At 37.7% G+C, this 13872-nt stretch overlaps 1 protein-coding gene across 3 annotated transcripts in view; it reads right to left on the bottom strand.

The window, feature by feature from the left end:
• Window positions 1–1356: 1356 nt before the first annotated feature.
• GAK (cyclin G associated kinase) overlaps window positions 1357–13872 on the bottom strand; it is a 77925-nt gene continuing 65409 nt past the window's right edge. For 2 of the 3 annotated variants that reach the window (XM_082075708.1, XM_082075709.1), the window contains 4 exons: window positions 11542–11754; window positions 9959–10107; window positions 8424–8600; window positions 1357–6733 (listed from right to left, as the gene is read on the bottom strand). In XM_082075708.1, coding sequence (XP_081931834.1) covers window positions 6632–6733; window positions 8424–8600; window positions 9959–10107; window positions 11542–11754 — 641 coding nt within the window. In that variant the 3' untranslated portion in view covers window positions 1357–6631. Of the gene's footprint in view, window positions 6734–8423; window positions 8601–9958; window positions 10108–11541; window positions 11755–13872 lie in introns of those variants that run through there. The other variant, XM_082075710.1, reaches the window with a different exon arrangement.

Genomic DNA, 13872 nt, shown 5'->3' with positions numbered 1-13872 from the left:
AGGGTGCAAACTTGGAAGGCTTTGGCTCTGATTGCTACCTACTGCTCTGCACACCACAGTACAAAGTGTTCTTCAGTGTTTCTGCTGCCTTATTAAATGTGTCATTAACCCTTGCCATTTTGTTTGCTCTGCTTGGTACTGAACTTAAGGCCATGACATTTCTTTATAACACATTCAGCCCACCTGGTGTAATTTCTTACGGATGCCTGCCAGTTTGACACTGCAGAATTTCCATATGCTGTGGATTGTACTCCCAACTCAGTCTTTCTAAATACAGAGTAGCCAGAGACTTTGTATATGGCAAAAGAAGATTCAACTGGCTGACATTATTCTTCTTTACTGCAGCAGTAAAGGACTGGAGACAGGTATCAACACATTTTTCAGCAGCTTTGCATGTTAAGACTAAACACATTAACAGCAATAGTAGCAGCAGGTTCTGTATGGTATACAGGGAGAAAGATTATTCAGCAAGCAAATGCTAGAAGACCTAGCCTAAGTTCCTAGAAACCCATCAGACTATTTGAAGTAGTAAGCAGAATATGAAAAACAACACCTATGTCAATGGCCTTTCCCTAACTGAACTTCGCTTTGTTTGCTTCTCAGCTTGCTAATGCTGTTTTCTGCCCCATGCTTACCCCACACATCCTCCTTTGGTCACGCCCCTCTATTCCCCCATATCTTCTGTCTTCTCTCCTCCTCCTCAGGGGATGCCCTGTGGTAATCCCACATTTCTACACCTTTGTTTTTTAAATAAACTTTCGCAATGCCACCAAGTGGCTTGTTCCCAACTATAAAAGATCTAGCTTCCCCCATTCTTATTTGAGAGCATGGAGTCAAAAGGTGCTTCTGGACACCAAGTTAGTCCTGTCCCACCAGTGATGACTCCTCCAGCATTGCTTCACAGATCTCCCAGGTCTGCCATCCTTCATCACCATACATCCCACTCTCCCTACAGGCTGGTCATTCCTCCCTCCTGCCTCAGTCTTGTTCACTTGTTCCTGCTTTTGTTTCCTTCTCTTCATTTACTGTCACACACCTATACAACAGCTTCCCTTGAGGGACAGGATGGCTTTGCATTGCACCAGGTCCTGTGCACGAACCCCATACAGCCCAATACAGGCAGCAGTCCAAGAAGTTTAGGTGCCAAACCCCAGAGTGCGCTGTAGGGACTCCTCTCCAACACAAGCCACATTTCTGAAGAGACATTTGCTTTCCAGGAGGTTCAGTCAACCTCAATACACTAATTAGAACCATTTCTCTAACACCTGCATATTGTTCTGAAAGAGGTAGTAGAAATGCTTTGGGTATTCAATTTCTCCCTTTGCTGAAGAAAGACACATGCAAAGTAATTGTTTGTTTTAATGATCACTGGTTAAGTCGTGTTACATTTCAAAGCAAAATATTCTGTTCAAGGACATTGTGCTAAACATTAAATGTACTTTTAAACAAGGCTTAATTTGGCTATATTACCTTTATATACATACAGGTATAATCTTAATTTCACTAGTAGCAAAATTACTCAGTACATTGCATTTTCTGAAAGATGGCAAAAATAAGATTTGAGTATCAATTCTGTCCTTCCACACACCCCAAACCAGAAAAATCACAGGTATAGAAAGTACAATCACAACTACAGGCAAATAAAAAAAAAAAAAGCAAGCTAAGTCCTTATCAGAGATGACAACTGCTTTCTAGAAGTCTACATTGCAAATATACAGTACATTCCACTAAAGAGTTTTGTGAGTTCTCACAATGCCTCTTAATCCCCTTTTGATAGTAAAAAGCTTCTAAGAGAACATGTATCCCTCATAAAAATGACTGAATTTGTATTTTTGGAGCATGTTACAAGTTTAACGCAGTCTAAATGGCAGTCTACAATAAGCTCACCCAAGCAAGCAAGCAAACATTGCAAGATTCATCAAGGTCACAATCTTGATACATTCCTTTTACAGCTTTCACAGGTCAATCACCTGCAAGTTTTGACAGAAAATATCAACTGAATCAAAAAACACAAGCAACTGTACAAGACTGATTTGAACTTTTTTACAAAGCATTCCTTAAAACATGATGGTTAGGCATTTAAGGACACAGCTTGGGAACAACAAGGTTTCCACATTTACTCTACCCTTGAAATATTCTGGTGAGCAGCAGAGAATGCAATGGACAACAACTATGCAAACATACTGCCACTGCTGGGGAAACGGCAGTCTGGCCTTGGGAGGTGGAACAGTGCACATAGCCCAGCAGTCCCAAAGCCAGACAAGATTTCAGTTACACTCAAACTCTGCTTTGGTTTTTGCAAAATATTAATCCTGTGCATGTGGCTTTGAGACGTAGCCTGCATTCAGGAACTGTTACTCCGTGCTTGACAAGACAATACCAGAGGAACTTCCTCAAAGTAGGAAGGAAATAGAGGTAAACAAGGCATTTTTCATGAGCACTAGTTACCCTTACAGGTTCAATGCCAAGGACTCTGCCACTGTTTCAAGGAAATGTACTTCATCGGCCCTGTTCTAAGTTGTCCATTCTGTATTTGCTGAAGGAAGCTACCATTTATTGGCAAACTACCTGAACTGCACCCAAGTGGCAACACAGAGGAACTTTTCCTCCCAGGCTTGATGTCTGGGAATAACTACCTGCTAACACTACTGAGCATAACCCCATGGTGTAATATGAATGCAAGGGCTTAACTGCTCATTTTCTGTTCCCTGCTGTTAAGTTCAAGGAAATCAGAAAGCACCAGGCAACACAAAACAGGTGTGCCCAAACTTAGACACCGATTTCCTCCAACATAGTCAAAACACCACTCTCTTCTCCATTTGGCAGGTTTTAACCACACACACTCTTAACATGAATTCTTCTTCACAGATGTCTATTTTAAAAGTTGCCTGACTCTCTAGATCTAACTGCAATGTAACACAAGCAACTTAGTTCAGAAATAACTAGCGGAAAACCGTGCTAGCATTCTATAAGCCCTGTTTTGTAGCAGCTTCTGCAAAAAAAAGGATAAACACTTGGTACTGTCTATAGCCAGTCAGTAGCACTTCTAAAAGGGCTGGAAAAGTAGGCTACAAACAGGGTTCTTTCTACTACTCTAGACCTGTTTCTAGCAGAAGTAGGCAGGGATAGGTCAATGAAGAGGGAATTAGAAAACATTTGACATGTAGGTTAGAGTCTGGATGCCTTTCTCCACCCTTCCCTTAGCTTATCCTGTATTGTTTTTCTTTGCTCTTGCAATAACCACATCAAGCTACTCACTTTTAAGAATTTAATCCTGGTAGGCTGCAAAAAGAGCATGCTATTAGTCAGCTAACAGAGAAAGGAACTACAAACACAGGCCAAAAGGCACCATGATTTGCTGCAAGAGTCAAGGAGATGCTACACAAAAGAACTTCAAGTGCCATGTGTGAAGTCTTGATAGACACAACATCAACCTACTGGCAACACTTGGTTACCTCAACCTCAAGCTTTGCCATCTAGCTTTCTGGGCAAGACTTCATGTCAACACTTCAGAATTTAACTGTGCAATGAATAAGCATGAATGGAAAACAGACATTTTAAGCCCAGAGATAATTCACAGTATTTAATAAAGTCTCAGCTTAAACTATATTTCTGTAGCCTATTCTAAAAGCTCTTCAGCTTGTGGACATTAAGAATATAGCTACAGTGAAATGTGTAATAGTTTGAATGAAGGCCTATCTCCTAAAGCAGACAAGCAATTAACAATGAAATACAGAACATGAGAACAATTGAAAAGCCCTCATTCCCAATTTCTTTATTACTGGTTTAAGATAAATTAAAAAAATATTCTTGAATTTTTCTCCCAATTGACCCTCTCCTTTAAAAGCAAAAATGAAGACTTGATATATGTTTATTTAAAATTTACCTTAACTTCCCATTTCCCAGATTCCTGTAACTAAAAAAAAAATTAATATTTAAGCCTTTAGTGGTCCTCACGCTGCTTCACCTTCTAAAGAAAACAAAACTTCAGTTTACTACATTTGTGTTCATCACATGAATTTTTAAAGTTTGCTTACAGTGCCTTACTTTTTGAACATTCTTGTATGCAAAGCAGCTAAATGACACAGTTACACCAAAACAAAAACAAAACCCCCCAAATACCAAATAGTTTCATTGTAAAGATTTGAGAATTTACCAAACTGAGCCTCTCCCACATTCTTAGCACCAAAATTTAACTACATAGAAAGGAGCAGGACAGAGTAATCAGCCAGTTCCCCCACTGAGGACCAGAGCTGATTAAGCCATAAAATAGGTTGGAGGGTCCTATCAACTTGACTGACACTACAGTAAGTATCAAATGGCTCTTGAAATCATGAAGTTTGGCTGTGAATTCTCCCAAGACAGGGGAGTCAGTCTCAAGAGATCTTTAGTTCCAGATAAAACATTTGCACTCGTGTTTCCCTGCTCACTTAAAATCACAGCTAAGATTCTAGTCTAGTCCTGTTTCTGTTAAAGAAATTTTGCAAACAAGAATACAGAAATAAATACAGAAAAGTAGAGATCATCCAGAAAATATTATCTTACTCTGCTTTGTGTGCTTGTTATCTTCCCCCTATTTTAAATTTTAATTTTTATGCACATATTTCATGAAAAGAGCAATTAAAAATGTGTCCCTCAGAATTAAGTTGCCTGTATGTGCTGAAAAGAACATGGGTTTTTAAAGTAGCCCTTCCTTACTAAAAGCAGCTCCCGCAGAAATGCTTTATCTCTCAGCTGTTTATAGGAGTCACAGTCACTATATATCCGTGTAAGTCTTTTTAAACCTACTACTAGATATCATCTGCCATAGCACTGTAAAAAGCCATGCAGATCTTCAACAGATCTGTCCTTTAATTTTGATGGATGCAGACCACACATACAGAGAGTTAATGAAGTGTCTGAAGGAAAAAAGATTAGCTCTTACTCTAAATCAGACAGCAAGTTACCTGTTTTTATGAAGAAACGCATTGAGGTTTAAGACTGCTTCAATGCAGTAACTGAAATACAACTGCAGCTATGAATAATATATAACCTTCCTGATCCATAACTGATCCTGGCATCTTAAACAAAATCACAGTAGCTGAATATATTTGTGAATATATGCACAGAAAACCTTTTCACACAGGTTAACAAGTAGCTGTTAGATGTGAGCTTAGAAGTTATAAATTTCAACCTGTGTTCACAAGTCTTTAACCCATCAACTCTCAGGCTCATGTGGCAGTGGATAACCTCATCTAACACCCTGTTCAAGTGGCATGAGAATCCCATGTTTTCTGCTCAGATGTTGCTCAGCTGAACAGTTACCTCTGATAATAGTACAGTTTCCCTCACAGTTAAGCATGCGAAATGTATGAAACAGCAAGATTATAAAAATATCCCCTTGAATGCTCAACTGTACTGTATCAAGAGACTTCTGCCAAAGCTTTAATACCACAATACTAGTTTTCAACATTTTCAAACTTGATAGGAAAATTGCATTTTGTTATTGCACAGAGTGTAAGTCATTGGTCATTTGCATTAATTCACCCAAGCACAAGTGAAAAACAGCCTTCTGAACGGAGATGAGAAAACAGGGCAAGTTTTGTTATCAAGGTGTGTGCCTGCCCATCTTGCAAAAGCCAGCGCCTGAAAGGTTAGTGAGCAGAAATGCAGTCTACCAATACACACCATGATGTCATGCATATCTCAGAAATACAGAAGTTCAGACATGCAGCAAAATGTGTTAAAGCACTTCAAATGCTCTCCAGATGATAAGGAGTAACATAGTATTTAGTCAGACAAATCAAAGCAGACTAAAATGTTTTTTTGCTTACACTTCAAGTTTCAGAATAACATTATTTCTATCAGAGTATCTGAAGTCCAATGGAAGGAATGTTCCACTGAATTTGGAAGTAAGACACCATTTAAAGAACTAGGAAAAAAGCACTGGTCAGAGTACTGCCTTCCAAATGTTCATAATAAATAACAAAACAGCAGGAACATGCAGTCCTTGAAGTCAAGATTTGTTTCTAGATTCATTATATGTAGAAAAAAACCAACTCTGTCTGACTTTCCAACGTTTAGGCAAAAAGATCTGAAATAACTCTTAATTTATTGTAAAGAACACAGGTATTGTCAGAAAGCATTATTTACAGAATGATTATCAGATGGATTACATAAAATACAGATGAAAATATACACCTTCAGGATTGAGATAAGCCAAGCACATTCACTGCTGATAACTAAAGCACTTCAAATAAGGTGACAGACATGAAACATCAAAATTTAATCACAAGACTACTGAAAGTAACAGAAAAATGGGGAAGGTAGAGGTAAAACAAAGATCAGGAAAATTTGAATGATTTATAATTAATACTAGTATGTCAGAAATCATGGAGCTTCACTAAAATTCTATTTTACCATGTACAAAACTGAAAGGAAATCTTTACTTCCAGACTGTGATTTCTTCAAGTACTGAGCAGCTGTTTTCCTAATGCGTCTGTGTAATGCTTTGTACTCTACATCTTCTAAAATACATCACCACATTTAAGTGCATGATTAGAAGCTGTGCTGACATCATGGAAAAAAAGCACTTCAGCTTGGAAAATGCTCAGCTCCAGTTTCCTGAAGTAGTTCTGTAAAAGGTAAAGTTTTAGAAAAGCGGCTTTGATCCCTGGTTTTCAAACTCTGACCATGCATCACTCAATTCCATGAAGATCATTTTGGCATATTGTTCATAAGGTTGTCCTGTGGCCTGAAAACAAACAGAACCTATTAGAAGCGTAAAAATATTAGGAATTACATGACTTAAAGATCTCACCCCTTTTATATTTGCAATCTTATTCAACAACTTGAGACTGCTGTGTGAGTTTTGCAGACACCCAGTTCTCTCCAGCCTTATCCAAAGTTTGCCAGGAGCATTTTAAACAACACCAAAGCCTTTGTTTCTTTACATTTCTTCAGACTTTTACTGTAATTCATAAATGGCTAAAACTTAGAAACAGTTTTTCAAGCTGTTCTTTACATAAATATTTTATTTAAAATTAGTTAATGATCAGATCTAATCATTTTCAGAATTGCTTTCTGACAGACCTTGCAGTAGTGTACAAGAATAAAATTTAAGCAGGGATCTTTTGGACAGGATTTCCTGGAGAAAAATCTGTTGCTAATTGTGAGTGACATAGCTTCCTGCACGTTTGCCTCCATACTCAAATGAAGACAGCATGCTCCTAGTTCTCTATTTCACAGCAGCTCTGCCTCTGGGCCAACCCAGCCCCCCATGGTTAGTAAAGATCCAGTCCCAGATAAGTCATTTTTACAGGTTCTTTCCAAGACAAATGGGAAGCCCCATAGCCCCTTCCATTATATTTCCCCTTCTCCTACTGCTTGGCCTTCGCCAGCTGCAGTACTTTACAAACCCTTTTAGGTACTGCTTTAACTCTATGTGGCAGGAGAGAGGAAAAAAAAAAAACAAACCCACCACCAAAAACAAAACCACAAATAAACAAAGCAAAAAACCCAAACCACACCAAAACCAAGAAAGACGACAATGCCTCAACAAGATCTGTGTTCTGACACTGATGCAGCATTAAAGGGCTTACAGAAAACACCACACCATAAGGGTGGAGGAAGCCACATGGCCAAGAACAGCAAAAGACAGGGGAAGAAAAGAACGAACAATGTCTTGTTCCTCTGTCATGAATAGAAGACGACACAGGACTTAGATTATTGCTTCCTGAACTACCAGTGAAGGCAAACCTGAAAACTCAAACCAGGTATATTCAATGCTTATCTTTATAACTACAATACAGGCTAGAGCATTGACTCAGAACAAGAAGCTACCCCCATACATTGGGACACTAACAAACAGCAATTAAATGCATTATGTATTTTTAAAAGGCAACTAGAATGTCATATTCATCAAGTACTTTTCAACTACTAATTTCTTTAAAAAGTAAACTTTACTGGAGTATAGTTCCTAATAGATTTGTTTAATAAATGAGGTTCAGCAGGTTTTTCCCATCAGTTTTGCCATGGCAGCCTCTGAGTCTCCATGTATTGGTGAATAGTCCTTAAAAGACCTAACATATCAGCTGTTCGAAACAAAGCCGATTCCACTAATCAGCATTAAACCTGCCAGCAGTCAGAACCCAGCATAACCAACTTTGATGCTCAGTACAGCCATCATAGGATCTTTTGTTTATTAACATTAATCTGTTGAATTTTATGCTGTGCCAGGATGACAAGAAAAATTCTGTACTACCTGGATGCAAGACACCAAATTCAGACAGACACTGAAAGACAATGGAAGCAAAGTGAAGAGCATGTAGGGTGCTGATTAAGAAAAGCAAGGCTGCAGCATCTGTCAGTGACTAATAAATAAGGTGTGCTAAAAGCAGTTTGTATTCCTTCTAAAGGAAAGAAGATCAGAGGAACACTCTCACCTTATCTGGATGAACTACAAGCACTGCTTTCCTGTAGTATTTCTTCACTTGTTCAGGAGTTACTAGATCTGCCATGCTGACTGGTTTCCACTTATTTTCCCCTTCCCAAAGCACTGTATGAAGAGTGGATATTAATGCTCTGATATTTCTCTCCTTTCCTTCAATCCATTCAAGAATCTGGGAAAAACAGAATGTATTGAACTTAATGCAGCACTGCAAGCATTCTCAGTCTACAGACATAACCTTTACTCTGTACAGGATTACAAGATTACAACTCAGGTACAAATAACTTGCTGCAGTCACCCCTCCTAAATCCAACTGTTGCTACATTATTCCTTCTGGCATGCAGATCATTAGCAGCCCAAAAATGATATTTTGCATCTGTCACTAGAGAGTAGCTCATTATTAGTTTATTGCAGAAATTCAGTCATTGCAAGACAGATTACTGAGACAGTTGCATATTACAAAACCCTGTAAAATTAAATAGGATTGACAGGAGTAATTAAAAACATCTATTACAATTACATTAACTCCATGTCAGTGCACAAGAGTAATTTACTAAAATTCTGAAACTTCTGTACAAATCAAGATGACATATTAATGGTTACCGTTTACTTAAGCAGCCTGCAGAGTTGCACAAACTAAAGTGTTATTTCAGCTATCCCCATGAAAGTTGATTAGAATTAGTGGCTATTTCACAGACTTTAAATAGCAATATTCAAGTCACTGCTATAGTGATAGTGTGTTAACTAACCACTGTTATGCAATATGAAAATCTCTGCCCTCTATCAGCAACAATTATGGTAAATAAAAATCTGTATTTCTTTCCATTTATGGTGGGTTTTGTTAAAATGTACCCATGCAAGCTATGCACACTCTCTTCAGGTAAGACACTTTGTGACAACAAATTTCAGCACATCTCTAAAGTTCTTTTATAAACTTTTCTAAAGGATCATAAAGACTACAAAGCTTTATCAATGTTATCAGTGATGTTATCAATGAGTAACACATAAAATCTGAACATCAGGTAACACCCCACAGACTAGTTCTACAGCCCACCTCCAGAATTACATCTTTTAGTAACTTCTTAGGACAGTAGTAGCACTTGTTAAGTAGTAAATGTAATGAAGTGGGCATTCTAACAACAGCTATTCTCACTTGCCTGTTTTTTGAAGTGTAATTTTGTATTATCAGAAAAATCCATCTTTTCTAAGGAGACCTTTGCAAACACTAAAGAACAGTTCTGGCTTCAAGAAATTGACTCTGACAAGAAAACAGGTCCTTAAAATTCCCCAAGCTCAGCTGAAAGAAACAGGAACTTGCTTTTGATCCACACACTTTTTGTGCTATTGCAACTGCTGCTTCACTGCCAACTGGCTATTATTCATACTAATGAACCTACAGTCATATAATTTAAATACAAAAAAATTTCATTCTTTATCAGTTTGCTCTATTAGCCATTGTATCCACTTCTCTGTTATCAGCATATTCTAAGCTCAGGCTTCCACTTAAATCAAAACCAGTGTTAAACAAACCTTGAGCTTCAAGGGGTCCATATCTTTAGACATTTCTTGCTTTCTCATCTCAGCAATGGTTTTTGGTCCCTTTTTATCAGATTTAGCTGAAAATCCTTGATTAGATAAGAGATCCTCAAAGTCATTTTCTGAAACTTTGGGCTTTTGACCTATGAAAGGAGAAAAACAGTACATGAAAAGTTACATAGAAGAATGCATTAATGGGGGAAATGTACTGCACTTAGATACACCTGCATAATGTTCCTCGCTACCATGATAAATATCTTTCAGTGCCTTGTTAAACTCCACAAGATTAAAAGAAGGATCAGAATGAAAGGGATCACTGACAAGCTTTCAGTTCAGCAGAACTGATAACCTTACGTGTATACATGTGACTAAATATTTCCATGTCCTCTTTTTTCAAAGATTTTGTGGATCTGAGGGAGTACACATCTACCTATTCATGATTTTGGAAATGGTTCAATTTTTCCACTATAAGGTAATTCTAACTGCTGTGCAGCAGTTTTTCAAGTGACCATATACTCAATACTCTAGTCAAAAGCATGTAGTCAACATTTCAGTATGTTGAAACTTCAGCAGAATAATAAAGGAATAAAATATAAACAAGAATATTCATTATAGAACAAAAAAATTTTAGAGAGCTGTAGAATAACTGAATTCTGAAGAGGCCTCTGGATGTCATCTAGGCCAATCCCTACTCAAAACAGGGACAACTGCATAAATTTCTCAGGTCCTTGTCTAGCTGAGGTCCACCTGTTTTCAACAATGAGAAATCACAACATCCCTTGCCCCATTTAAGCATTTCAACCTGCTAGTGAATTTTTGTCCTTGTTCTCCAAATAGACTTTCCTGTGTTCACAACTTAAACACACTGGCTCTCCATCTTGTCACCTCTTTCCAGATACAGATCAACGGAATAATTTCAGCTTAAGAGAACTACCTGCTGTTAACTTATAACCAATCTAAAGGAAGGCATTATGCTAATACTGACATGTCAAGAAAATAAGATTTTCCAAGAAGGTTAATGCAGAAGGGGCCATGCCCATGCAAGTAGGCAAATTGCCTATTCAATAAGAATATCTTAAGGGACTGATTCCAAGAATGATTCCACCTGTTCCCATACCCATCCATGTTTGAAACACAAGAATTTCCAGTAAGTTAAATCTCAGTCTTTAAGACTAGCTTCTATTCTTCAGCTAGAAAAAAAAAAAATATTGCATCCTTTTACCTGTGTATTGCAAGAGAACTTAGCATGAATCAACACTAGCAACCATCTCTCCCTGGACAGTTCAAATTCAGCTTTCTAACTCAGTGATACAAAACCAGTACCCATGTGTGTGAATGAATATAGCCTTGAGACTTTATGATTGAACTTGCAAATATTGGAGCCAAGGTCAGCTTGTCTCTGGGATATTCTAGTGCAGCTTTGCAAAAGCAGGACACCAGATTTGCCAAGGTCTTTTCTGATTTCTAGTAGCTACAACCTAAACATTAATAAAAAGATGAGGTACAAGAACTTCTTCAGCTAAAAATGCATCTAACTTCACACAAAGCATTTTAAGTAATGCCTTCAGAAAACTTACCAAAGCTTGGCGTTCTGACTCCTCTTTCTTCTCGTCCTCCAATAACACTGAAGTTTAGCGTGTAATTTGGTTTTGCTGCTGTGCTGGATTTAGTCTGGGACTGCCATGATACACTTTGTGATTTTGTGGATTTCTGCCACTGATTTCCCAGTTTCTGAGATGGAGCAGTCTTCTGACCAAAGCCAATATTTGAAACTCCACCACTGGAGGAACCTAGCAATAAAAACTAAATTAGTTGTTCAGCTGGATATCTGTCACTTGTTTAATATGAGCAAGACAGTTTGTTCTTGACATCTAACCACACAGTTTACTGTGATACCGCTATACAAGAGGAAGTGTAACAGAAAAGCATGCAAAATGAAGAGTAACTTGGATAAACAAGTAACTTGGATGGCAGGAGCTAGAGCCATTACTGAAAATCTTTCAGTCTCTTACAATTCAGGTTCTCAACTGCCAGGTTTAGCAGAAGTATTCACTTTTGTCTCATCAGCCAGGCCATAAAAATATTCAATGAAAATAGTTGTGCCTCCCAATTCATTACACTTCAATGTCTGTCAGAGGATACTGAAAAACTAATTATATGATCAAGGAAATGTAGTATATTGAGAATACTTTCAAATGAATGCTTTCAAAGTCTCTAGTGTTTTCTTGCAACTGTTTAAGAAAGATGAGAACATTCCACAGCAGCACTGGCAGGTAATGTTGCACATGAATGAAAAATGACAAACTTGCAGGAGATACTGTTGTAATATGGTGTGATCTATAGGCCTCTGTCTATCAATACTGACTCAATTTTTAGTATCCCATTTCCCTTCATTAAACCTGTATAAATAACACTGCTTAGCAGCTTCACCTGCTACTCACTTTGGGAAGAACACATAGGGCCTCTTCTCTACAATACTCCCTGTAAACAAATGGAGCAGAATAAAGCTCCAGGCTTTGAAAATCATTATTCAGGTTTGTCTTGCTGATGAAAATAAACCTGGTATTTTTTAATTCTAAACCAAGCCACCATTAAATTGCCTTTGAGTGACTCATTTCAAAAGATGCATAGAAACTCAGTTCCCTTGACAGGGAACTGTATATGCCTGGCATACCCATCACAGGGAAAATAGCATGACAACTGAATGTAGATACATCAAGATTTTTCAGAAAAGAAAGATTTTATACCACACTTATGGAATCCTAAAACAGATTAAGACCTCTTCATGTTGGAAAAATTTCCTAAAAATCACAGAACACGATTTCAAGACCAGTGGTCAAATATGGTTGCACACCTCAAGCCAGATAGAAAGTATAATACGAATGAAAAACTGACACTTCGAAACCACAAATCTTTCATCACTTGGTCTTGCATGACAAACTTATTATCCCATCTAATTATGTATTGGAGGAAGGCAAATTAGTATTTGCATCTCCACAAATGTTATTCATCAGCTCTTGCTGATCAGAACCTAACTTTCAGCTCAAACATATCCCAAGCAAGTTTAAGCTTACTTGTTCTTGTTGCTATTTCCCTTTCCTTTTACTCATCCTAAAGCCTCAGAAATAACAAACTTGTCTGTATATATATAGAAATATAAACAGTTTCCTCTTTCAAAACTGGCTCCCCAAACCTCATCTCTTCCCATAGCTCTCTTTTGTAGCTGTTGCTTGTAGTTATAACAGCTTATACAAGAGGATGTCTCCGCAGGGCCATGTACAAGATACCATACTATATCTCTAAATACCACATCTGATAAAACCTAGTATTGCAATACAACACCTGATACAAACAGAGGATTGCACTGTTTTCTCATTAAAGCACCCAATTGCCTAGTCAACTCAGTTTCAGTCACTTTTAACTTGTGAAATTTACACAAGAAATCCCTGTTACTCATCAGAGTACATGACCTTACATACTGAAAAATTCTTATTCAACTACTCTTTTGAAACATTCTACATTCATTATTTCAGCCTTCAAGACCAACCAATTCTTCCTGTAGGACAAGCCAATGCCTCACTATCAGCAGCAACTTTTCAACACCACAATCCTAATTTATGGTACAAGATCATTCCTAGCAATGAGGTATGTGAGACCACCAGCTACCAGAGAACACTACTGGTTTCCTACCACTAGCCTAATACACAACTATTAAGTACTAAGCTATTGTTTCTTTTCTCTTCTCTTTATATAGCATGCCCAATTAAGTAGCTTTCATTCTCATAACTCATCTTCCAGAATAATGACTTGCATGTGAAGGCCAAAAAGCACCTATGAAAAATACAACATCAAGTCTAAACTCCAGTTCCTATAAGTCCCTGAAAGTTCAGTTAAAGTCTAAGGTTAAC

The sequence above is a fragment of the Streptopelia decaocto genome (genome assembly GCF_964273445.1).
Source record: "Streptopelia decaocto genome assembly, chromosome: Z".
NCBI lineage: Eukaryota > Metazoa > Chordata > Aves > Columbiformes > Columbidae > Streptopelia > Streptopelia decaocto.
This window is presented reverse-complemented; position numbering and strand designations above follow the sequence as displayed.